Source organism: Halichoeres trimaculatus, unplaced genomic scaffold, assembly GCF_033239565.1.
Source record: "Halichoeres trimaculatus isolate MK-OKI-2021-1 unplaced genomic scaffold, fHalTri1.1 fHalTri1_scaffold_5, whole genome shotgun sequence".
Classification (NCBI taxonomy): domain Eukaryota; kingdom Metazoa; phylum Chordata; class Actinopteri; order Labriformes; family Labridae; genus Halichoeres; species Halichoeres trimaculatus.
The window spans coordinates 402553-428422 of NW_027437183.1; the positions used below are offsets into that span (position 1 = coordinate 402553).

The 25870-nt window shown below is 42.6% G+C and overlaps 1 protein-coding gene across 4 annotated transcripts in view; it reads right to left on the bottom strand.

The window, feature by feature from the left end:
* LOC141791134 (ral guanine nucleotide dissociation stimulator-like) overlaps nucleotides 1-25870 on the bottom strand; it is a 63570-nt gene that overhangs the window by 31301 nt on the left and 6399 nt on the right. For 2 of the 4 annotated variants that reach the window (XM_074671384.1, XM_074671383.1), the window contains exon 1: nucleotides 2617-2918. The exons of 1 other annotated variant lie outside the window; for it this stretch is intronic. In XM_074671384.1, the coding sequence (XP_074527485.1) occupies nucleotides 2617-2805 (189 nt within the window). In that variant the 5' untranslated portion in view covers nucleotides 2806-2918. Of the gene's footprint in view, nucleotides 1-2616; nucleotides 2919-20977; nucleotides 21206-25870 lie in introns of those variants that run through there. One more of the 4 variants, XM_074671385.1, reaches the window with a different exon arrangement.

Below are 25870 nucleotides of genomic sequence, written 5' to 3' on the forward strand. Positions count from 1 at the left end.
CTTACCATTCAGGATCCCATGCCTAAACCTAACCATTCAGGGCCCCATGCCTAAACCTAACCTGTGGGGCCCCATGCCTAAACCTAACCATTCAGGGCCCCATGCCTAAACCTAACCATTCAGGGCCCCATGCCTAAACCTAACCATTCAGGGCCCCATGCCTAAACCTAACCATTCAGGGCCCCATGCCTAAACCTAACCATTCAGGGCCCCATGCCTAAACCTAACCATTCAGGGCCCCATGCCTAAACCTAACCATTCAGGGCCCCATGCTTAAACCTAACCATTCAGGGCCCCATGCCTAAACCTAACCATTCAGGGCCCCATGCCTAAACCTAACCATTCAGGGCCCCATGCCTAAACCTAACCATTCAGGGCCCCATGCCTAAACCTAACCTGTGGGGCCTAACGCTTACAATGACCTTATTAAACACATATTAAGCAGTTATATAGTCTTATAAACAAATAATAACGTTAATAAGCATCGTATAAGTACTTACAAAGGTCTTATTGATGCTTATTACAGGACCTTAATATAAAGCGATACCAGGTACTTTTATAGGTACTGACATAACTCTGTCACAAGTACCTGATACCAACTCATGTAAAATCAAAGGATCCATGTTTAGGTACCTAAAGGCATCTTTGTGACTGTGAGGGAGTGAACTGGACATGAACACAGCATTACAAGTTTATATATTGAAGAATAAATAAAATAAACTGAAAAAAATTATATATTTTCTAATTAAACAAATTGATATTTTCACCACATAAACACAAAAAAGTATTGAAAACTGGTACTGTTGAGTTCCAGTACCGATTGCCAAGTGCCGAGCATGGGTACCGTATCGTTTTCGTTACCCATACCTAATGATACAAAATGCCACTTCCTGTACAGAAGAGAGTTGATGATCTCTGCAATTATGTGCACAAAAATTATCAGTATGAATATCGGCATCCTTTAAATAAATTGTTAAATATTGGCTTATTGGATATTGGAAAAAAATCAGATTTCATGCTCCCCTAATTTATTAAAACTTGTGCTTTTTGATTTTTATGGATAATCTTTCTGGGTTTATTTCAACTTTTTATCACCTCCATTTTGTTTTTCTTAACTTTCTATTTTCGTTTTATTCATATTTGATTCGACCTCAGCTCATCTCAGCTCTCGTTTTAATGAGACTTTTATTCTGAAAGTTTCCTTGAGCTGTACGTGGATTGTGAGGTGTGGGAAAGAAGTGATGGGGTCTTCTGGATTGTTTATGTACTAATTTCAGCTCTAAGCATTCATTTCCTGTTTGTCTTTAGTTTTGTGTTGTATGAAAAGTGTTTTAGAAATAAAAAACTCTTGGAGCTGTGCGCGTACCCTAACTTTTGAATCAAAGGAGGAGTTTTATGAGTCGTTACAGTGAGTTTTTACAGTGGAGAGCTGAAGCACTCTGCAGGAAATCGTCTCTCTTATAATTCAGTTAATATTTAGTCGCCTACTCGTGCACTCAGCTGGATCTGAGAGCTCGCTCTGCCACAGGTCTCCTCCCAGCACTTTGAGCCGCTGTCAGAAAGCTCTGGATCACGCTGCTGTTTATTTATGGAAATATCCCTTTAATGACGAGGACGGCCTTTTCCAAACATGCAAATCAGAGATGTTTCAGGGTATAAATACATGAAGTCACACGGGCGCTGTGACTGAACGTTAAATCTCCAGCTGAGACAGCTTTCCACCATCTTCAGAAACAACTTGCAGCTGCAGGACAGTCCCCGTCCTCACACCAACACTTTGTCAGAAGCTTTAACACCAAACAAACTGACTACTCTCATTATCAGTGTTGTCAATATTTCTCATCTGTGGAGATCTGAGTCCCTGACACCTGCACTGCAGCGTATTTAACCCTGACATGAATCAAAGTGTGTCCACAGGGAGGGGAGACGACCAGGAGAGGAAACAGCAAGTCATCCTGTCAAAGCCTCACGGGCCAACATCAAAACCAGACATTCACCATGAATAATTCAGACTTTCTGTCTGTCCCACCTTAAAGCTCTGCTCGGGTTTCTTATTCTGATATGAATCAATACGTCAGTTACTGTAAACTCATCATCTGACATTTGTTGATCTCTCTCTGGACTTTTTATGGTTTTTACAGGGATGAAGGGGGTTGGAAATGTGAGATAAGTTGATTTTTTTATTTAGAAATAGTTGGTAAAAATATATGTTTACTTTAATTATAAATCCTCTGGATGCTCCTCTGTGTTTTAAAAACACTGAAGTGATCTGAGAGTGGAGTAAACAGCAGCCACAGTGAACAGAAAAACTGTTTTTATCAGGAGGTAACAGCATCCAGCTGATTTTTATAATAATAATAAATTTTAATAAACTTTTTTTTTTTTTAAACTAGCCTAGGAGGAACCACAAAGCCCGCCCTGGATCACCCAGACCAGCCCCTGTCCTGGAGATCCCCCTGATCACACGAACCGGAGCAGCTAACGGACCTCAGCCTCCTCTCCTCCCCGCCTCAGCGTCACTCTCCTCCCGCCCCAGCCGAGCCCTTCCCCCGGCCTGTGTCCGGCTCTCCCCGGCCTGTGTCCGGCTCTCCCCGGCCTGAGTCCGGCTCTCCTCACCTCCAGCAGCGGCAGGTCCGGGTCCAGGTGTGTGAAGCTGTGCAGGACCACCGGGCTGCGGTCCTCCGCCACCTCCAGCCTCACCCCGTCCCAAATGCTCCGCACCTTCCACGAAGAGTCGAACATGTCGAGCAGCTGGCCGGGCCTGGCGCCGTGCGCCTCGGGTTGCATCCCCGGGAGATAGACCATGGAGCCCGCGGAGCCCAGGTCCGGTCACAGCGGAGGAAGACACATTTCTACCGGGCCACCCCGAGTCCAGAGACCGGACCGAGCCTGCTGCTGTGAGCCGCTGCTGAGGATCTGCTGTCTGCAGCGTTTAGGAGAATCATGACTCACTGGGGCTTTTCTAGGCCACGCCCACAAGCCCGTGATGCCTTCACGGCTGCAGGAAATTACAACAAACAACCCACTGTCCAATAATACTGTTCAGATAATTTCTAAAAACTACTAAAAAAAATCATTTTATCACGTCTGATCAACCTCAGCAACACTAACTAACTCTAGATAAATAAATTACTGAATAATCCTGTTTTAAAATATAAATATTCAACAAATATTATGAAAAAATGTATTTTATTCCACATTACTGATTAAAAAAATTATGTTATTCAAAAAAGCAACATTATTTTATCATATTACATATGAATAATGTTTTGGGGGTAAAAGAGGGTCAACATTTTTAATCCGTCAGATGTCCTAACAATAATTAGCCACCATTGCATACAATAAAAAAAAAATTGCAAAGTATAGCCTACCCAGTTATGTCTTGAAATGTCTTTAAAACTTTAAAAATTAATAAAAAAATAAAAATAAAAACTAGAAATAATAAATGCATTTATCTTTAAGTGTTTGTCAATCATTATACATTTAGATACTTAAGCTTCTTGTTTATTACATTAAAGTGTCCCAAATGCATCATCATGTATTAAAAGTTAGAAAATCACTTGTCTAAAGTTGGGGGGAAAAAAATTAGTTCCTTGTAATATTAAAAAAAAGTAAAATATCAACTATTTATGTGTTTTATTTGAGCATATGAGTATTACATTTCTGTTATTAAAATATATATTTAATGTATTTTCTGGGTTTAATGGTCATTTATTCATCTAAATCTTTTTCACAGCATCTATTATTTTCCCTTATTCCCCTCTTCTTCTTTTTTATTGTTTGATATTTTCTACGATGGTCGATCAAAGAAAAAATGATCTAACTCTTTATTCCTGACAAGTTTAGTTTTATCATCCCTTCATTAACATTTAACAAAAGAGAACATTTCCTTTTTTTGTCAAATATTTCTATGATAAATGTAAGTGATGATGATTTAGCATTTACACTGTGTGTAACATGAAGCACAAATTTACAAAGTGTCCCTGAATGCAGCGCGAACTCCTCCGCGGTGACGTCATGTATGTGGGGAAATGATGGTGTGTTTTTGTTTTTACTATGGCAGCAGGTCGATGTGTACATACAGTGGACTTTAGATGATGGCTGAGTCTCTTTGACTGTTTTTATTTGATTAATGAGACAAAATCAGCACATTTCAGAGGACTGAGGATTAATTCACCAGGGAACATTTATTTAAGGCTGATATTAAACAAAGTAAACTATGACATTTGTTTTACATTAGCTTCATGAGAAAATAAAAATTCCTTTTTAATTTCTTCCCTACTATAAACATATTTCCTCATGCTCAAACTGAATCATAAAGTGGTCTGAATTATCAGAGACACTGTTATTTAATCTCCTTTAACAACAATAATCTGAGCTAATCTCACTTTTTTGAAGGTGTGTCTTATATTAAGACTTTTCCAGTAAAAATGTGAGACTTTGGAGAGATAATCAACCTTTTTTTTTAATTTATTAAGTGTCTGATAAAGGTTAGATAGTGAATTTTTATTCTCCTTAAACTGATAACCTTTGTTTGTTTGGTCTTTGAAATAACAGAAAATAAGTGAGAAATATGAAAACTCACATAAAAACTCACTTAATGATAAAAAGTAAAACATTACAGATATAATTTTAAGATTTTTTTTCCAATCTGAGTTTATATTTCACATGTGTTAGTGTATGTGCTGCAGATTTATGTTTGATTCTTTAAAATAAATCAAACTTTTTGTGAGTAAATATCTTATTTTAACACTTTCTAATCAAAAATCAGAGACACAGGGTCACAGAAGTTTTCCTTTATGAAAGAAAAGTGTACGGCTAAAGGGATAGATGAGGATTATTTATGTTTTTGATTGTGTTAAACAGATTAACTTTGGTAATTTGGTCTAAAAATGACGGGAAATAATCTGAAACTCAGGGTCACTTACAGGAATTGTTTTCAAACGTGTCATGAAATATAAAAACTCCCCCTCTGTGAGAAAATGCAAGTGAAAGTTGATCCGAGCAATAAACCAGCAAAACACGACAACACACACACACACACACACACACACACACACACACTCCCCTCAGTCTGTCTCACTCTGTGGTTTCAGCTGGAGCCTGTTCCTATCTGCCGTGCGGCGCTGCCCCCTGCTGGCTGAGGTCAGTAAGAGCTCCTTCACTCCTCACTGGGACTTTCTGGTCTTAACGAAGCGCCTGCCAAGCTCCAGGAGTAATCACAGACTCACATTAACTCAGCCGCTCTCAGAGGAGTAAACACAAACAACACGCCCACTTCCTGTTGTACGCATCATCAGAGCGCCACGTTGAATCTGACATTAATTCAGAGGAGAGGAATAAACTGACGTGTTTTCAGTGTGACAGAGGAACAGGTGTGAGAGTGAACGAGAGAATTAAACAGAAACATCTGCTGCACCAGCTGAGGCTGAACACCACCACAAACACGCCTGACCTCAGCGGCCTTTCTCACCGCCAAGCCCCCGCCGCCACCGCCGCCACCACCGCCACTGCTGCTGCTGCTGAGCGACACAACGAATCTGCAGCTGCTGCTGAGGAAAGCCAGAGTGTGAGAAAGACAGAGAGGACTGCAAGACTTTACAGTCTGCTCCTTTTTACACAATTAATCTGACTTCAAGGGAAGCTACATGAGTCTGTGATGTCAGAAAATGTTTGCATGTTTGCAACACTTTTTAAAATCTGCAGAGATAGATGAGGTCGTCCACAGGGGGCGCTGCAGGCAACTCAAACAGACAATTTCAGCAAAACTTCCCCAGAAAGTGTGGGTTTACAGACAGGAAGTGGAATTCTAAGGGGCCGACCAAAGTTGGTGTCAAAGCAGAAAAATGGATGATAGTAAGAGCAACTGTGACGGATCGACTCAGCTCTAGAGGTGTGTTTCTCTGCCTGCAGGGGGCAGCACCTACAAAAAAAAGAGGTTGAAAAGTTATGACCAAGATACGCCAGGTCTGACTTCGTTACCGCTTTGGATCTGAGCGGTTTCCATCACTTCATGCAGAGTAGTTTGTTCAAACCAGATGATTTTATCCTGACTACAACAACAAACCGCCATAATGAGCCGAGCTGGACCAGGAGCCAGACCAGGAGCCAGCAGGTCTGAGGTTATTCACTTCTTAATCTCATTTTTTTAATCTTGAAGGTTTTATTATGTTTTCTCAAAATCTGTTTTTTTTTTAACTATTTTCAATCTTTCTTTACATTTTTTAATCTCCTTTTTATGATTTTTTTATTCCCATAATTGAAACTTTTTAATGTTATTCTTTCAACTCTAACTCAGGATTTTTTTAATCTCATATTTTTGACATCTTTTAATCTCGTGCTTTGACTTCAAATTTTGTTTATTAAATTCTTTAAGTTTATAATTTGATTTTCTTAAATTTGATTCTGTTTTTATTCATTAACTTTAACCACATTGGCCCATTGAGATTAAAAACCCAACATGGACCAGGAGAGGATCATCACTGGTGTCTTCTCAGTGTCAGGATCAGGGTCTCCATGCTGACCCCGTCCACCGCTCAAAGCTTAAACAGTGGAGACCTGAGCACCAGAACCAGACCACAAAGCGAGAAAAGAGGGTCGTCTTCAGAAACAGTTCAGGGTCCAGACTTGGTCTCCAGGTTCCAGGTCTTTGTTTCCAGTCATTGCTGCAGCTTAAAACTGTAGCATCCAAAGAGGAAACCACCTGAACCTGGTGAGGGTGGACTAAGGGGAGGTTGAAAACCGTCTCAAACTCTGACGTTCTTTTTGGAAATCATGGACGTGGCATCTTTTGGCGAGGAACAGGAGCACACACAGACACGCCCTGCACACAACTTTATTTTAATCTCATGATTTCGACGTCTTAATCTCATTTTTATTTTAACTTTTTAAACTTATTTAAATTTTTAATCTCATTGTTTCGATCCTTTTTTTTTTTTCATAATTTTACCTTTTTTCATTTCATTATTTTATTTTGTAATCTACTTATTTTGACTTTTTAATTTCATAATCTGAATATCTGAACCTCAAAATATTTAAAAGTTTAGCCCCATATTTTCAAATTCTTAATCTTATTACTTGGATTTTTTTTTTTTACATTTCATGCTTTTGATGTTTTAATATGATTTTGTTTTAAGTGCACATTTTCTTTCTTCCCTTAATCTCGAACGTTTGATTTTGCATTTTCACAATCCCAATTTGTTTATTCTTTTATTTTTTTATCTCCTTATTTTTTAATTTCCTGTTCATGACTTTTTTACATTCCCAAAATCTAAAAATCTTATTTATTATTATTTATTTTTATTTATCATTTATTTTCATATATTTTTATTATTGTTATTTTCTCGACTTTAACGCATACTCAGGATTTTTTTAATCTTATATTTTCCACATCTTTTAATCTCATATTTTGACTTCAAATTTTGTTTATTGGATTCTTTAAGTTGATAACTGAATTTTTTTTTTTAATCTGATTTTTTTTAATCATTCTTGTTTATTTAATCTTTATTTAACCAGGTTGGCCCATTGAGATTAAAAACCTCTTTTTAACCATTTAATCTCATAATATTTATTTTCCACTTGAGGATTTATTCTCATTGAGGCTAAACTTCCCTCTTTACTTTAGGCTCCCACTCACTCCTCTACGCTACAGGATCAATAATCTTCTTCCATTTTCAGCATTTCTAAAAGTTTGATGGTTTTCTTTTGGAAACCATGGACTCAGGAGCAGACACACCCACATTCATCACTACATTCATCTTAATCTCCATTTTCTGGATCTAAATCCTCACAAATGTCCCCGAGCAGCACGCTGAGTTGTTTCTGTGTTCAGGTTTTTACATTTGCACAAAGATCACAGAAAGATCACAGATCGTCACTTCCTGAGAGACAGAAACATCGTGTGTGAGTCCGTCCTCCTCAGATCCTGCGTGGGCAGAGTCCCAGGTCTGAAGGTTTGCGCCGTCTCTCCTCTGCAGGGAGGAGGAGCCTGACTCCTCGGCGCTGAGACCAGAGGAGCTGCTCCCGTGTTTGGAGCAGTTTTGCGTCAGCAGAGCTTCAGCCAGCGAGCGATGAAGCAACACTTCCTGTCCTCAGAGGACGGCCGGGCGGCGTCAGAGGCCTGGAGCTGCCCTGGGCTTCTGCCAGGCCCACAATGTTCCCCCAGAGCTCCACAAACAATAAATCAGAAACAAACAAAACCACGAGCCGTGCCAGACGAGGACGGAGAGCAGAGTTACGTAACAGGAGAGAAAAGACTAATAAATGAGAATTATCTCATTTAAAATCAAAGATTTCTGCTGAAACAGTCTGATAATCCCTCAGAAGAAGAGACGGAGAGGAAAACTCAGCAGGGATTCACTTTTATTTCCTCTGAGCTCAAACTCTCCGTCAGCTGAGAGCTTCACCTCCTCCGTCAGCTGAGAGCTTCACCTCCTCCGTCAACTGAGAGCTTCACCTCCTCCGTCAGCTGAGAGCTTCACCTCCTCCGTCAGCTGAGAGCTTCACCTCCTCCGTCAGCTGAGAGCTTCACCTCCTCCGTCTGAGAGCTTCACCTCCTCCGTCAGCTGAGAGCTTCACCTCCTCCGTCAGCTGAGAGCTTCACCTCCTCCGTCAACTGAGAGCTTCACCTCCTCCGTCAGCTGAGAGCTTCACCTCCTCCGTCAGCTGAGAGCTTCACCTCCTCCGTCAGCTGAGAGCTTCACCTCCTCCGTCAGCTGAGAGCTTCACCTCCTCCGTCAACTGAGAGCTTCACCTCCTCCGTCAGCTGAGAGCTTCACCTCCTCTCAAACTGATCTCAGAGTTTGAACCAAACTTTTAATTTACTTTATTATGAGTGTGACACACGTTAGTCAGATTATCTGCAGATTATCTGCTTCATCTTTGCCTCAAACGTTCAGAGGATCTGTTTTTATTGATGATCTGTTGTTTTGAAGCTTAATCTCATCAGTTTGTTAAATAACAGAAGAGCTGAATCAGAGATAATCCCAAATCTTTAGTCAAAATACTAATTCAGGCACAACTACAAGATATGAGATAAAGTCTTGTCTCATAATTTTAATTTTTGAGTCTCATTTTTATGACTCGTAAATTTTGTAACTTTGTTTTTTTTATCTGCAAACTTTTTACTGTTAATCTCAAACTTTTGCTTCTTTAGTGTCAAACTTTTCAAACTTTTCATTTCTGAATGTTGTTATCTGGAAATATTTATTCTCAAACTTTTTACACTTTAATCTCATTTTTATGACTTTTCAATCTGATGTTGGGATGGTAACTGAATCAGGTACTTTTCAAGGTAGCGACCAAATTCCATCTGTTGTACCAAGAACTGATAAACGGTCCCATGTTTCTGAGCCTGAACGCGTCATAAAGACTGTGAGGGAATGGAAGAGTAGGATATTTTCTATGCTGAACTTGAACGCATCATTGCAAGGTTATAAATTCAGAAATAAAAATGTTAAATTGAAAAACTTTAAGATTTTATTCTTAAGCAAATTAATATTTTTTCCATATAAAAACACAGAAGTTGTCTGTTTTATTGGTACCGTTAAGTACCGATTACCAGGAACCAGTTACTGGTACCGTATCATTTCAAATGTGAAAGGTTCCCATCCCTGATCTTTTGACTTTTTAATCTCATATTGAGAATTATTGATCTGATACTTTTGACTTTTAATTTCATTATTATTTTTTTTTTTTAATCTCATTTTACTTTTTTATATTTAAACCTTATGAATCGACTTTTTAAACCTTTTTTCAACCTCTTTGATTTCATTTTTTTGACTTTTTAATTTCTAACCTCATAATTGATCGATCTCATTCTTTCAGATCTAAAGTGTCATTTTTTGACCTTTAATCCAATTTGTAAATCCCAAGCTTTTGACCTCTTTATCCCATAAACTGAATTTTAATCTGATTCTTTTGATTCTTTAATCTCATAGTTGTTTTTCCTCATGAGGCCAAACGTCCTTTTTGTTTGCCTGGGCTTCCGTAGTTGTGTAATATTTACTCCTTCATGTTGAAATCTCAGAAACATCTGATGCTGGTTTCCAACAGGATTAACAAAATTTATCTGATTCTATCTTTAGTTTTTCTCAAAGTTTAACAGACTGTTCAACCACGTATTCAAACACTTTTTTTACATAAATAAAAACCTCTGTAGATAATATTCTTACTCCTGTAATAAATCTGGCTGACTGACTGACGGGGGAATAAACGGACTCTGGACGGGATCAGGAAATGTTGGAGTTTAGTTTAGTTTAGTTTAGTTTAGTTTAGTTAAGTTTAGTTTAGTTTAGTTTAGTGAAGTGTGAGTGTTTTTCAGGCACAGTGAAGTTTGTCCCCCCGTGCTCCCTGTAGTCTCGCTCTGAGCACAAAGAGACGCCGGGGTCAGGACCCTGAGCTGCTTCATGTCGCCGTGGAGACGGATCACTGTAACGAGGCTTAATGGGATCAGATCACAGTCTGGAAGTTTCTACTGTTTCATCTCGATCCGTCTCCACTGCAGGACCACGACTGGGTCCAGAGTCTACAGACCAGACCAGAGACCAGACCAGAGCCCAGACCAGAGCCCAGACCAGAGCCAAGACCAGAGCCAAGACCAGAGCCAAGACTAGAGCCAGCAGACCAGAGACCAGACCAGAGCCAGCAGACCAGAGCCCAGACCAGAGCCCAGACCAGAGCCTAGACCTGAGCCAGCAGACCCACTTCAGGGACTTTCAGTAAAACATAACACCTCTCCCAAACACAGCCTATAATCCAAAATAATCCAACATTATCCAAAATAATCCAAAATAACCCCAAAAAATAATCCAAAACAATCCAAAAATAATCCAAAATAATCCAAAAATAATCCAAAATAACCCAAAAAATAATCCAAAACAATCCGAAAATAATCCAAAATAATCCAAAAATAATCCAAAACAATCCAAAAATAATCCAAAATGATCCAAAATAATCCAAAAATAATCCAAAATAATCCAAAATAATCCAAAACAATCAAAAATAATCCCAAAACAATCCAAAATAATCAAAAATAATCCAAAATAATCCAAAATAACCCCCAAAAATAATCCAAAACAATCCAAAAATAATCCAAAATAATCCAAAAATAATCCAAAATAATCCAAAACAATCCAAAATAATCCCAAAACAATCCAAAATAATCCCAAAACAATCCAAAATGATCCAAAATAATCCAAAATAATCCAAAACAATCCAAAATGATCCAAAATAATCCAAAAATAATCCAAAATACTCCCAAAACAATCCAAAATAATCCAAAACAATCCAAAATGATCCAAAATAATCCAAAAATAATCCAAAATAATCCCAAAACAATCCAAAACAATCCAAATAATCCAAAATAATCCCATTTAAAGTCACAAACTCATCAGACCCGTAGAAAGACTCTGAGACCCTCAGACCAGGAGAAACCGTGTGGTCTGAGCAGCGTCTGACCTTTAGGTCTACAGAAACCGCTCTGACAGAGGAGTCACAGGTTCAGCTGTTATCAGCCTGTCCTCACACACACACACACACACACACACACACACACACACACACACACACACAGATCTGACCTGTCTGCAGACCCTCCTCACTGTCCGGTAACAGTCCTCCTGGTCCCAGCAGACCCTGGTCCTGATCAGGAGTCCACAGGCCCACATCCTGACTCCCTGAGGATCCAAACTGTCCCTCAGAGCGGCGCCGTCAGTGGGCCCCTGCGGCTCCCACTCCCCTCCACTCAGATTGGACGAACGCGGCGCTGACGCTCCGCTCTGACATGTTTACTCTCCCAGCTGTGTCAACACGGCACCGACACTGAAAATCAACCTCTGACGGGAAGGAGGGAAAGAGAGGGACACCGCTCCTCAAACCGCCAGGAGAAAACGAAAGCTGGCGGTGACGCAACCTGGAGGAAACCACCTCTCAGAGAGACCCTGAGGCTCAGCGCTGACCTCAGGTGACCTCAGCTGACCTCAGGTGACCTCAGGTGACCTCAGGTGACCTCAGGTAACCACGCAGCACCTGGAGACCTCCACAGGGAGCAGCTCAGTCTGAACTAAACCTCTGGATCTGCTCCTCTGACGGTTTTTAAGGTGTGGGAACTCAGACCTCAGAACTCTGATGGACCTGTCACAACCTGCCCGCACACCGCGCAGGAAAATCAGGTCATTACCCGAGCCTGGAGCGTTACCACGGACACGTTAGTGAAGGTGAAACCATCACCTGTTAGATAATCAGAGGGATCAACACAAACCACCACCTGAAAACAGCCTGAAGGAGCTTTTTTACCTGAAACCATCACCTGAAAACAGCCTGAAGGAGCGTTTTTACCTGAAACCATCACCTGAAAACAGCCTGAAGGAGCGTTTTTACCTGAAACCATCACCTGAAAACAGCCTGAAGGAGCGTTTTTACCTGAAACCATCACCTGAAAACAGCCTGAAGGAGCGTCTTTACCTGAAACCATCACCTGAAAACAGCCTGAAGGAGCGTTTTTACCTGAAACCATCCAGCACCAAACAGACCAAACAAACCAAACCCTCCGTCTGAGATCTAAAGAGAAATAACTTTAAAACAACCAATAAAACTCTTGGTTTTGCCAAAACGTCTGAGATACTGTAATAAAAACTGAGGATGTAGAAGCAGGATGAAGCCCCATCAGGAAAGTGGCGCCACCTGCTGATATAAACAGTTACTGTCTTTTAGAAGTCTACCCCAAAAATCAGTCCACCTCAGTTTTTCACAAGTTCTTTATTTAACCATCTATGCAAACTTTTCTCTGACTCCCTCTTACATTTAAAGAGGGGTGTTGTGCTTTTTTACTTTTTATTTTGTCCCTCTGGTGCCCCCGTAGAATCTTGACAAGATTCACAGATCAAACAATCTTTATTTTTCTCTCTCTGCTGTTTTACAAACTCTTATTTCATCCTCTGTGTGAAACACTATGTTTGAGCTGCTGTCTCTTTAAGACTTCCTGCTCCAAAAACCCCCTTCACTCTGATTGGCCAGCTCTCTGAAGGCAGACCTTGGTCTATGAGCCCCGCCCCTTCAACATGTCATGTCATCATTTCATCAGATCTTTTCAGTGGTTTCTGGTTTCAGATTTCAGCTGTTTATCCTCCAGAGTCGTTCAGACCACCCAGACTTTTTTATTTCCTCCTTAAAGAGACAGAGCCCAGAAAACTCATCTTCTCTTCTTTCAGGAACTGATCAAACTCTGTTCATTAGGAACACGTAACGCCAACACAAGCTATCCTGAGAGGGGGTGACAGGATGTACCAAGAAATATAAAGTTATCTTTAACACTAGAGCCATCACTGCTCTGTTTTTGGCTGTAAACAGCCACATAGCTCCATGCTCAAGCTTCCCATCTCAGAAGAAGACAGACTAAGTGTCTAGAGTTCATTTATCAGGAAATGTTCCAGCTACACTCAGTAAAACTGAGCATGTGTGTGCTAGTCACTTCACGGCCGACTGCTTTTCCAACTTTGGACAGTACAACAGAGGGCTAGCCAATAGACTGGTCCTGAATCCAGGCGCATTACCAACCATCCTCCAACAAACCTGGGACCCTGGAAATGTGAGTATTTTAAATGCTGTGTGCTGTGGAGCAGATGGAAGAGCTTTTCCTCAGTGTCCCCCCTGTCTCTGTGTTAGCTTCAGGATGCTAACTTTAGCTGCAGTTAGCCTGTTGTTTTAGCCTGTAATGTTACGGTAAAGGAGCTTCTCTGTTTTCTAAACATTGTGCACTCGGAGCTCGTGGCGCCGCTCTCAGTGACGTGGAAGAGCGGGGCGGTATCAGCGGTGGCTCATTTACATATGAAGGCCACGCCCACTAAATCAGAGCGTTCTGAACAGAGGGGCTATGAGAGCCTGGAAACAATGCTGCTGTGCTTGATTTATTGGCTTTTTGGACCAAAACATGTTACTACCATTTCATGAAGACATCAATGATCCAGATTAAACTGAGGAAAGGAGCAGGAGATGGGAGCTTTAAGCTAACGTTAGCTTCTGGAGCTTAGCTTCATTAGCTTATAGGTAAAGATGGTTAAAGGAGGTTATATTTTTGTCCTGACCAATGCTTATCGACCTTCAACAATAAAACAGCATCCTGAGAAATGCCTCCTGCTGTGACACCTGCCACCTGTCACTGAACGTTCACTGTCTGTCTGAGTGAGTGAAGGGGGCGGGGCTTAGCCAGAGGTCAATTGTTGTCTGTGACTGAAACATTGTTGCACAGTGTTTCACCATAATCCTCCAGATATCACAGTGATGTTGGACTGGACTGGCTCTCTGTTGCTATGACGATGATAAAATGCTGTGTCATGGTTTGTTAAAGGGGCAGAGACGATGGCGGTCAATCTGAAGAGCTGACTGTTTTTGGTCGACACGTTGAGAGTTTCAGAGTGAGTGTTTTAATCCGAATGAGCAGAGGTAAAGAGCAGATTAAAGATTTAATCCTCCTGAAGAATAAAAACATCCTGAGCGTCCCTGTCCAACACCTTCAGACCGTTAAGTACCTGAGTGGGTGGGGGGTGACACTCAGAGACAAACCACTTCCTGTTCACAGCAGCCTCTCTGAGAGCGTCCTCTGACAGTCTCTGATTTATCCCCGACCGTTACTCCGGCGTTTTCAGGCCCTGACATTTAGAAATCCTCCTCACACCGACAGGGAGAGCCGCTCGCTCTGAGGCGCTCGCTCTGAGGCGCCTGACAACCGTCGCCCGGCGAGGGGGGGAGCAACAAACCAGCCGAGCTCCGAGTGTTTGGACAGAGACGACCAGTTTCTTTATCTGTTTTTACTTCAGTCAGCAGAGGTTTAACTTCACGTTGGTGGGCGGAGCCTGACAGGAAACTTTAACGCTCTGTTTCTCTCGTAGAGTCGACGCTATCGGCGCCCTCTCAGCTGTTTCTGACCCTGCCTGACCTCTACTCGCCTCCTGACGCCCCTGAGACCTCGCTGCGTGTTGTTTTTCTGGAGGTCTGAAGATCCACAGAGTGAGAGCTAACCACGCAGAGACAGCCTGAGGATGGAGATTAGCATCCTGAGAGCGGGGAAACAAAGCCGTGCTACGAATGAGACATGAACATGATGGTCTGACTGAACGTTGAGTTTTAACCGTTGAAAGTCTCTGAAGAAGCAGCTTTATCTGCTCCTCTGCAGACGCCCGGACACTTCCTGCTCAGCCCAGCAGCCGTCGACTCCACAGGCTGTCAGGAAGTAATCAGATTACACAGGCAGAGGAGTCACAGTCGCTCTCAGTTACTCTGAAGACTCAGACCTGTGTTTTAAAAACAGCCGGAGCTGATGATGAGTTTGTAATTAACACGCAGCCTCCACAGACGGAGCGTTAACGATGGAGAGATGATGAAATGAAACAACAGGAGGAAGAAAAGCATCAGCTCTGCTCTCAGCGCCACGGTAACGGAGCCATAACCGTTAAATCAACGACCTGTGACACGCACTAACACCTGAGACGACTCCACTCTGAGACGTGTCAGGAGGGTTTAAAGCAGGGGTGTTCAACCTGTGGCTCTGGAGCCTCATGCGGCCCTTTGACTCCTCTGCAGTGGCTCCTTGTAGCTTTAAACAATATGATTAAAAATAAAGAGTTTTTGTTTTTCTTATAGAGGGCATAGATAATTAAAGACATAGACACTAAATAAAATTATTGGATAACATTTTGTTATACTAAATATGCATCACTTCTGTCAATACAGCTTTATTTTTTTTTGAGATTTTTACAATTTTTTGAAAGTTTTTTAAATAATAAATTTTGAAATTTATCAAAAAGTGAATTTCTGAAATTTTGCTAATTATTTGAATTCATTTTTTGCAAATTTTTTATTTTTTTGCAGATTCAAAAACTTGGCAAATTTTTAAAATTTCAAAATTTTGGAAATTTTTTAAATATTTTTCACATTTTTAATTTCTTTTTTAAATTTTTTTTTTTAATTTTGCAACCTATTAAAATTTCATAAATTTTGCAAATTTAAGAAATGCACAATATTACAAATTTATTTTATTTTTTTATCTGCAAATTTATTAAATATTAAAAACAAGACATCACATGTACAATTTTATAAACACAAAAAACTTCTAGTTTAGATAATTTTTTACCAGTTTTACTACTTTTACAATTTCTTACTTTTTCATCTTTGTTTTGAAGATAAAGTAGATTTTGTGGCTCCTGAATGACTGTAATCCAGGTGAGCTGAGGAAAAACGGCTCTCATGAAAGTAAAGGTTTAAAGAGTCCTGAAAACTCGGCTCACTGTTAAAGACGCTATCTAGAGAAATTAAACCAGTAACACCTGTTTCTGTCTTTAACGAGTGGCAGAAGAAGAGGCGTGTTGTTGCCGTGGCAACATTTTGGGCTAATGGACCAAACTGATGGATGGTACCAACTGGACAAACCCAGGATCCGATTTATCAGGTTTCACAGGAGCTTCCTGTCCTCAGATCATAAAAAAACTTCACCATAAAAAAGTGTTGATGACAAATGTTCAACAAGTTTTTTTCGGTCTGATCTCTTTGTTTTTCTTCGTATTTGGAGCTGGTCGTCACTTTTTACGGCTCATTTCTTGGTCATGGACACCAAACTGGTTGTGTTTGCAGCAGTGTTTCATCTTTTCTGGCTCCTCTGTGTCCAGAGTTGCATTGTTTGCATACAAGATCGACTGTTAGCAGCCAGTAGCATGTTGATGCTAACCGGTGCTGGGCCGGGTGTTCTCTGTGAACATGGACCTGTCCTTCCATCCATCGTTATTGGGAACGTAAGATCTATCTCCAATAAGATGGACGAGCTAGCTGTGCTAACCCAGCAACAGAGGGAATACCAGAGGGCAGAGTAGCATCATGCTATTCACAGACATGGCTAACAGAGCTAACACCAACGCCACTAGCGGATAATGACGGACAAGCTGACAAATCTGATGGACTTTTTTTCCTAGTTAGCAATTTTATATATGTGTATGTTCTTACAGCTTTACACTATTTACTTTCTTGTATTTAATTGAGATTAATTAAGCATCTCCTTTTCTATTCTATTCTATTCTATTCTATTCTATTCTATTCTATTCTTGATCTTCAGCAGATAAGCTGAAATGATGGGATTACCACAAGGATCAGCACGACACTTGAAGGGTCAGGGCCTCAAACACCCAGGTCTGTCCATAGCTCCGCCTCCAGAGGGCTGGCCAATCAGAGTGAAGGGGGTTTGGGGTCCAGGCAGCCTTAAAGAGACAGCAGCTCAAACAAAGTGTTTCAGACTGAGGCTGAAATATAGAAAACAATATTTGTTAGGGGGACGCTTTGGGTCCATTTAAGTCCATTTAATTTGTGGGAGAACATGGAGCTGGTTTTGGAGGCTGAGGAAATCCAGACAGCTCCTGTTGTTGTTGTTTTGATCAGTTTTGATCAGGTCTGAGGAGCTCCTGAGGTGGTGTTGGATGAAATCTGCTCCAACAGTAATATCTGATCTGATCCTCGCTGAGCCCCGGGATGTTTGGGCTGCTGCTGCCTCTTTCTCACACCCACAGCTCCTGATCCTGTTTCATGTGGTCCCAGTTCTTCTCACGGGTCCAGGTCTGAGTCCTGGTGTGAGGAGGGAACAATAGGAGCTCAGAGACCAGCAGGGTTTTTGTGTTTCAGAGGGAGGTGGTGCTGTGTGGAGCTTTGTCCGGCTGACGATGAGAGCCTGACGTCAGGGTGATCTCAGCCGCAGACGCCGCGAGGCCGATGCTCAACAAACAGCCTGTGTTACAGCTCGGGGTGTGAGGACACACACTCCTCCACCACACACACACACACACAAACACACACACAGACACACACACAGCAGAGTTTCTGCCTCTGGATGTGGAGGATGTCCGTCAGTCCCTCATCCTGGTCTCAAACTGAGGCCAGAGGCTGATTTCCACAGTTTCAGCTTCTGTCGTCACACCCCTCACAACAATGATCCAATGATCCACATCACCCAGAGTCCTGGAGAGTCCAGATAAAGCAGTAACAGGGTCAGATCAGAAACAAGGGAAGACCAACGAAACACAAGAGACTGAAAGGATCTAGTTTTGTCAATCGTCCTCTAACTCCACGTTAAAATCTCTTCCTTCTTTTTTTGTTTTATTTTGGAGGAGGAAGTGTCTGAGAAAACGCACTCCTTACTCTAAACCCTGACCCTGAACCCTGAAACCAGGGTTTTAGTTTCTGGGGAACCAGGGTTGGACAAGTTTTGTCTGGGTCTGAAGTTACAAAAGTTTGTAGATTGTTCATTTAATGAATAAAAGTGACCGATATACACCACTGTTACTGTGTGTAGATGAGCGTTTCAGAACTTTGTTTTTTTCCATTTTTTAAAGACAGAGCATCTAATGCTAACAAAACAAACATGAGGTGATAAAATTTCACCATGCTCTTTTTACACCAGTTCAAAAATATGAAATTATAAGAAAGCTCAGGGTGGGCCTGGGACCCTTGGGCCCACCCACAAAGCCGGCCCTGTGGGGAACCAATAAGTGACCTAAACAGTGTTTTTTCTACCATCTACCATTGTCTATCAGTGAATCCCAAACTGTGGGCTGCGCCCCCTGTGTTTCTGTCTTCAGGGAGTCCTCTGCACAGACGCAGCTTTCAGCTTTCATCCACGCTTTGTAAATTACCTCCTTCTCCTGATTATCACCTGCACCAAACCTGAAACACACAATTTTGTCCTGAAATCGTGACGCCTGACGCCTTCATTTGAAGAGCTGCAGCTCCGTCAGAGAAACCCTCAGAGAGAGTCTGAGTCTGAGACTCTGCAGGTCTGAAGTCAGGTTAAAGAAAAGCTTTAATGACCAACAGTCTCCCTCCAACGCCGCCACCACGCAGCCGCCGCAGCAGCAGCTGGCGTGGTCTGTTTTCAGTCCCAGGTTCCCTGACGAGCTGACAGAGGATCACTTTCAGCGAGCGCTCGGGGATTAACACAGACACGACCAAACATGTTGGATATCAGAGGGCACACGCCGCTCTGCAGAGAGCGTTACCACGGAGAGCAGGAGGACCCCACACTAACACACACACACTAACATACACACACTAACACACACACACTAACACACACACACTAACACACACACACTAACACACACACAGTCACACACACACACAGACGGCGTGGTCCAGACCAACGCCTGGAGGTCTTTGTTCTTCTGATTGGCTCAGGAAGACGCTGAACAATGAGAGACAAACTTTACAGAAAACACAACAAACACACACACAAACACACAAACACAAACACACACAAACACACACAAACACACACACAAACACACACATGATCCTGAGCAACAATACCTCAGACAAACCCAGACGTGTCTCCTCTTTAAAGACACCAGGAGATCAGAACAGATGATGGGCTGTGAGCTGAGCTGCTGCTGCTGTAAACGCTGACTGTACAGCAGTTTGAAGCGTTTTACGTCGTCATAGCAACAGCTATGAGTGAGAAAGTTGGTACCGGGTACCGGGTGTTGGTACCGTATCATTTCAAATGTGAAAGGTACCCCTCACTAATTTTGTATCTTATTTGTTATTCACTCTCTAACAGGTTATATTTTTCACTGTCACTAACTTCATTTTAATATTTACTTCCTGAGTTTTCTGAGCTCTGGAGCAGTGCGTTCACTCTCTGAGACGTGTTGGTTTGTTCACAATGAAAATGTTAAATTCTAACATTAAATGTAGGGATGCACCATATTGGATTATTTTAATCAAATTTGCAGATATTTATTAGCTTTTTATTTAATTAGCTGATACTGATATTTTTCAGTGCACGTAGCTGCTGACATCATCACCTCTCCTCTGTACAGGAAGCAGCGGATTGTTTGTTGTTGATCCCTGATCTGTCAGAGGTTTACAGTCTGTGATCATCACCACCCTGATTATAACTCCACCTGTAACCACCAACACCACCCTGATTATAACTCCACCTGTAACCACCAACACCACGCTGATTATAACTCCACCTGTAACCACCAACACCACGCTGATTATAACTCCACCTGTAACCACCAACACCACCCTGATTATAACTCCACCTGTAACCACCAACACCACCCTGATTATAACTCCACCTGTAACCACCAACACCACCCTGATTATAACTCCACCTGTAACCACCAACACCACCCTGATTATAACTCCACCTGTAACCACCAACACCACCCTGATTATAACTCCACCTGTAACCACCAACACCACCCTGATTATAACTCCACCTGTAACCACCAACACCACCCTGATTATAACTCCACCTGTAACCACCAACACCACCCTGATTACAACTCCACCTGTAACCACCAACACCACGCTGATTATAACTCCACCTGTAACCACCAACACCACCCTGATTATAACTCCACCTGTAACCACCAACACCACGCTGATTATAACTCCACCTGTAACCACCAACACCACGCTGATTATAACTCCACCTGTAACCACCAACACCACCCTGATTATAACTCCACCTGTAACCACCAACACCACCCTGATTATAACTCCACCTGTAACCACCAACACCACGCTGATTATAACTCCACCTGTAACCACCAACACCACCCTGATTATAACTCCACCTGTAACCACCAACACCACGCTCCATCCTACACTGTCCTGACTGAGTCATGTGACCTTTGTTTACCAGCTCTGATTGGCCGAAACCAACTCATCTGCTTCATGTTTGATCAGATTCAACCACAACAACGAACCACACACACACACACACACACACACACACACACACACACACACACACACACACACACACACACACAGGAGCATCAGGGACACGTGCACAGAAACACTGACATTTACACACACAGATCTAGAGATATAGCCACACACACACACACACACACACACACACACACACACACACACACACACACACACACACACACACACACACACACACACACACACCGTCTGAGCTCACCAGGTCGTCCAGGATGCTGACGGGGAAATCAAACATGCACATCTTGACGGGCTGAGCCAGAGCTCTGTGCAGGCTGAACACGGGCTTGGTTTCCATGCTGCACGCTGCACGCACCGCCCCACCGCCGCCGCCACTGCAGCGTGCACGCTCACAAAACAAACACACGCCAAAACAAAGAAATAAAAGTCAAACTAAAAAAATCCACTGAGGAACTCCCCGAGCTGCTTGTTGCTCTGCCTCTGAGCGAGGACTGAGAGAGGAAAGGAGGAACCCTCCACCTCCTTCCTCCTCCTCCTCCTCCTCCTCCTCCTCCTCCCACGCCTCCAACAAGCCCTCCCTTCCCCTCTCGTCTTTCCTCCTCCCCCCTCTCAGCAAGGAGCGTCGTGGCTGTCAGCAGCTGTTCTCCTCTTTCCGTCTTCAGGAGGTGTTGCCCAACACTCAGCTGTTCACGACCGCAGCGTGTTGGCGCTCGCTGACGCTCGGCTTGCCTCTGAGCTGCACAGAACAGAAGAAGAAGAAACCAGCTGAAGGAAACGCACAGAGGAGTTTAGTCTGCTCCTTTCTGCTGCAGAGATCTGATCAGAGGAGGAGGAGGAGGAGGAGGAGGAGGAGGAGGAGGAGGACTGGCTCGACGGCCTCCCTGAGCTCGTTAAAGATGGAGGAGGTCAGCTGATGTATGAATCAGACTCTCGTCACGTGAAGTCTCCCAGGAAACGCCAAAGCAGACGCTCTGGAGTCGAGGGACGGACCGTGAGTCCTCCAGGTGACCCTCACCTTTCTCCCAGGTACGGCCATGAGCACCAGACTCAGACCTGAAACACCCAGACAGGCAAAACCTGTCAAAGGATGTTTTTCCTTAGACTTGGAGAAAACCAGCAGGCTTCCTGCAGAGAGGGGGAAAGGCGCCGGAAAACCAGGAAAATCCCTAAAGTCTGAAGAACGAGACAAAGTTCAGATCAAACCACGTTCACCACGTCTGCTGCTGCAACAGGCAAACAGATCCTGGGATCCAGGAACGCTCAGACTGACGCAGGAAACAACGGCAACCTTCACCTACTCCAGTTTAAAACTGTGGTAAAGAGACTTTCTGTGATACTCTGCCCCCTGCAGCTTGGGAGTCGACACCAACGGACAACAACAGAAGCCAAAGACACCAACGAATGCCAAAGATGCCATAGACGCCAATGGACACCAAAAGATGCCAACAGATTCCAATGACACGAATGGACACGTATGGACGCAAAAAAATGCCAAAGACACCAACGGATGCCAACAGAAGCCAAAGACGCCAATGGAGGCCAACAGACGCCAAGAGATCCCAAAGACGCCAATGGAGGCCAACAGATGCCAATAAATGCCAACGGACGCCAAAAGATGCCAAAGACGCCAACGGATGACAGCAGACGCTAACAGACACCAACAAAAGCTAATGGACGCCAACAGATGCCAAAGACACCAATGGACGCCAACAGACGCCAACAGATGCCAACAGACGCCAACAGACGCAGACGGACGCCAACAGATGCCAACAGACGCCAACAGACGCCAACAGATGCCAACAGACGCCAACAGACGCCAACAGATGCCAACAGACGCCAACAGACGCCAACAGATGCCAACAGACGCCAACAGACGCCTACAGATGCCAACAGACGCCAACAGACGCCAACAGACGCAGACGGACGCCAACAGAAGCCAAAGATGCCAACAGACACCAACCGTCAACAGAAGCCAACCGACGCCAACAGATGCCCAGAGATCTCAAAGACACCAATGGAGTCCAATAGATGCCAACAGACGCCAATGGATGCCAACAGATGCCAAAGAAGCCAAAGACGCCAACAGAAGCCAATCTTCCCGTGAAGATCTCATGAAGATCATTCCTTTCAGAAACTGTTTGAAATTTTTCAAATCTCCACGAGTCGTCGTCGAGTCGTGCTGAAACGATGACGTCCTCACATCAGGATCTCCAAACTGGTTTGTGATGAGCTGAAGGGGAGGGTCTCAAAACCCAAAGGTCTGCTTGTGAACCTCCAGAGAGCTGACCAATCAGAGTGAAGGGGGTTTGTGGAGCAGGGAGTCTTAAAGAGACAGCAGCTAAAACAACGTGTTTTAATCAGAGGCTGAAATAAACGTTAAATCAAACACCAAAAGGAAAAATAGAGATTTTTATAAACTTTAAGTCATGTGAAGATACTACGGGGGCACCAGAGGGACAGAATAAAGACAAAAATAAACACAACACCCCCTCTTTAAGATTCTTCTTCCTGTAAAGTGTTGTAGATCCCTCTGAGAGATCATCAGTTTCTGATCCACCTGAGAGCAGACAGTCAGGGACTTCCTGTCAGCATGTTGTGATGCTCCTCCGTCATCTCTCCACCCGTCTGAACCTGGCGGCCCGTCTGAACCTGGCGGCCCGTCTGAGCCTCCTGCAGACTCTCACAGATGTGGGTCACCCAGCTTTAACCCGGGGGCTGATCAGAGACAGGAAGCCGTCTGCTGTGACCTCAGAGAAACCTCAGAGTCTGAAAACGTGACTGAAGCTGAAGTTTCTGGATCCTCTGGGTCGGTCTGATCAGGCTGCAGCGCTCTGTGCACAGGAACAATACACGCCGTCACCAGCCACGCCGTGTAATTATTAACACGCCTGTTAGAAAACAGAGCTGGCACATTCCTCCAGCCAGGAGCATTCTGGGTAAATGTTTGGGTATTCAGAGGACGGCCCAGTAAATATTTGAAGTGTTTTTGGCGGTGGAGTCTTGGGAAAGGGGGGCGTGCTGTGATTCACGGCGTGCTGTGATTCACGGCGTGCTGTGTCAGGGTGAAGATGAAGTGCTGTTGTGCACGCCGACAGTAGAAGAAGAAGACGGGAGCAGCTGAGGGGGGGGGGCACCGCTGGGAACTGCTTTCACATGCAGAGGCTGTCCCTGGGATGAATACTGTAGAGGAGCCGTCGTCATGGAAACAGGGAGGCAAAGCCGGCTCCCCCTCCTCCTCCTCCTCCTCCACCGCTCCCTTCCTCTGCTGCAGACACCCGGCCAGGACAGGAAGTGGGACTGGAACCTTCCTGTGGACCGGGACAAAGGCAGGACGGGCGGTTCAGGTGGACCAGGGGTCAGATCTGCCGTCTGATGATTTAACCCCTCGGTGACGATGACGAGGCCACGGCAGCAACACGCTCACACCAGAGAGGAAGAACCATCACGCTGATTTCATCACCACGGCCGCTTTGAGGGAGAGACCGCACCTCAGTCTGAGAGAAACCAAGACCTCCAAGACCTCCAAGACCTCCAAGACCACCAAGACCACCAAGACCACCAAGACCACCAAGACCATCAAAACAAAGACGGATGACACCTTTGTTTACACGTGGACAAGATGAAATAAATCTTCCTGCTTTGTCCATGAGGGGGCGCCAAAGTCGACACAACCCCAGGAGTGCTCCAACAAAGCGTTATGGTGCAGATCTGTAAATATCTGAAACAGTAAGGACGATAGGAGATCTCTTTGTGGATGGTCTGATCCGGATCAGGATGAAAGTCCAACAAATGCAGGAATGGAGACGATGAAAACATGAAAACATGAAGTTTAAAGTTAGACGGACGACACACGTGTTGATTTCAGAGACGTGTTGGTAGATTTCCAACGTTTAGGCAAAATACTGATGACAGAATAAATACAAATACTAAACACATATTTATACAGAATGTTAACATGTTTATTATTTATTTAGCTAAAAATGTAAATCATGTGTTGGGATTAGCAGTTTTTGCGCTGATTTCTCAAATGTCAAGTTTACTCTTCAAAATGAACACTGGAAAACACATTTTCATGTTATTTTCAGCATTATTGGTTTAAAATAATCATTACAACTTGACAAAGTTGTTTTAAAAACTATTTAAATAATCAATATGGATAAAATAACTTACTCTGTGTGTGTCATAGAAACCTGTGTCGACTGTGTTACCCATTAAAAATTCCCCTATAAATCAGCAATGGTTTGTTCCAAAGTCACATGACCCCAATCAGCTGAGGGCCCATCCTTTTTGGTGTGAACCTTGAAGAAAGTGTGTCATGTTTCAGCTCCTCCTCATCAATATTTCATCAGAATGATTTTCTATATTATCAAAATCTATGAAATAATTATCTGATTGATAAGTTTTCTAAATTTATGAAAATGTACATGTGATGAATTATTTCCAATAAATTAGGGAAAATTGAAAAAAAAAAGACATTTAGAAAAATTTAAATAAAAAAATTGAGAAATGTGCATCATTTTAACATTTCCAAAATTTGAAACATTTAAATCATTTTAAAATTAGAAAAAATGCAACATTTCTTAAGAAAAAAAAATATAAAAAACGTTCCAAAAATTCAAGGAAGTTGATAAAATTTGGAAAAACTCTAAAAAGTTAGCTTAATTTCAAATAGCTGCAAAAATTCAATAATAATATTAATAATAAAACAATTTCAAAAATTAAAAAAATAAAAATAAAAAATGAAAAACTTTAAAATTTCTGAAAGAATACTTGAATTTGATGGCAAAAATAACTATGAAACCTAAAAGAGGAGTTTACTTCTACAAATTCATTAAAGCCCATATAAAATACTAAATACCTTTTTAAACCATATGTGGATTATATGAAAGTGTTTTTACATCAGATGTAAAAAATAAAAACCCAGATTTATTTTCAGTAAACAATATAACTTTTAGTGTAAGATTAGAAATCAAGAATGATGATTCTGTTTGATATGATTGATAAAATAACTAAATGCTCAGATCTGCCCATCGCTTGTTTTGTATATTTATATTATTGGCAAAAAACAAACATAATCTGTAGCTCCGCTTTCAAATAAAATCAGTTTCAGAACGTTAAATTAAATTTCAGATCA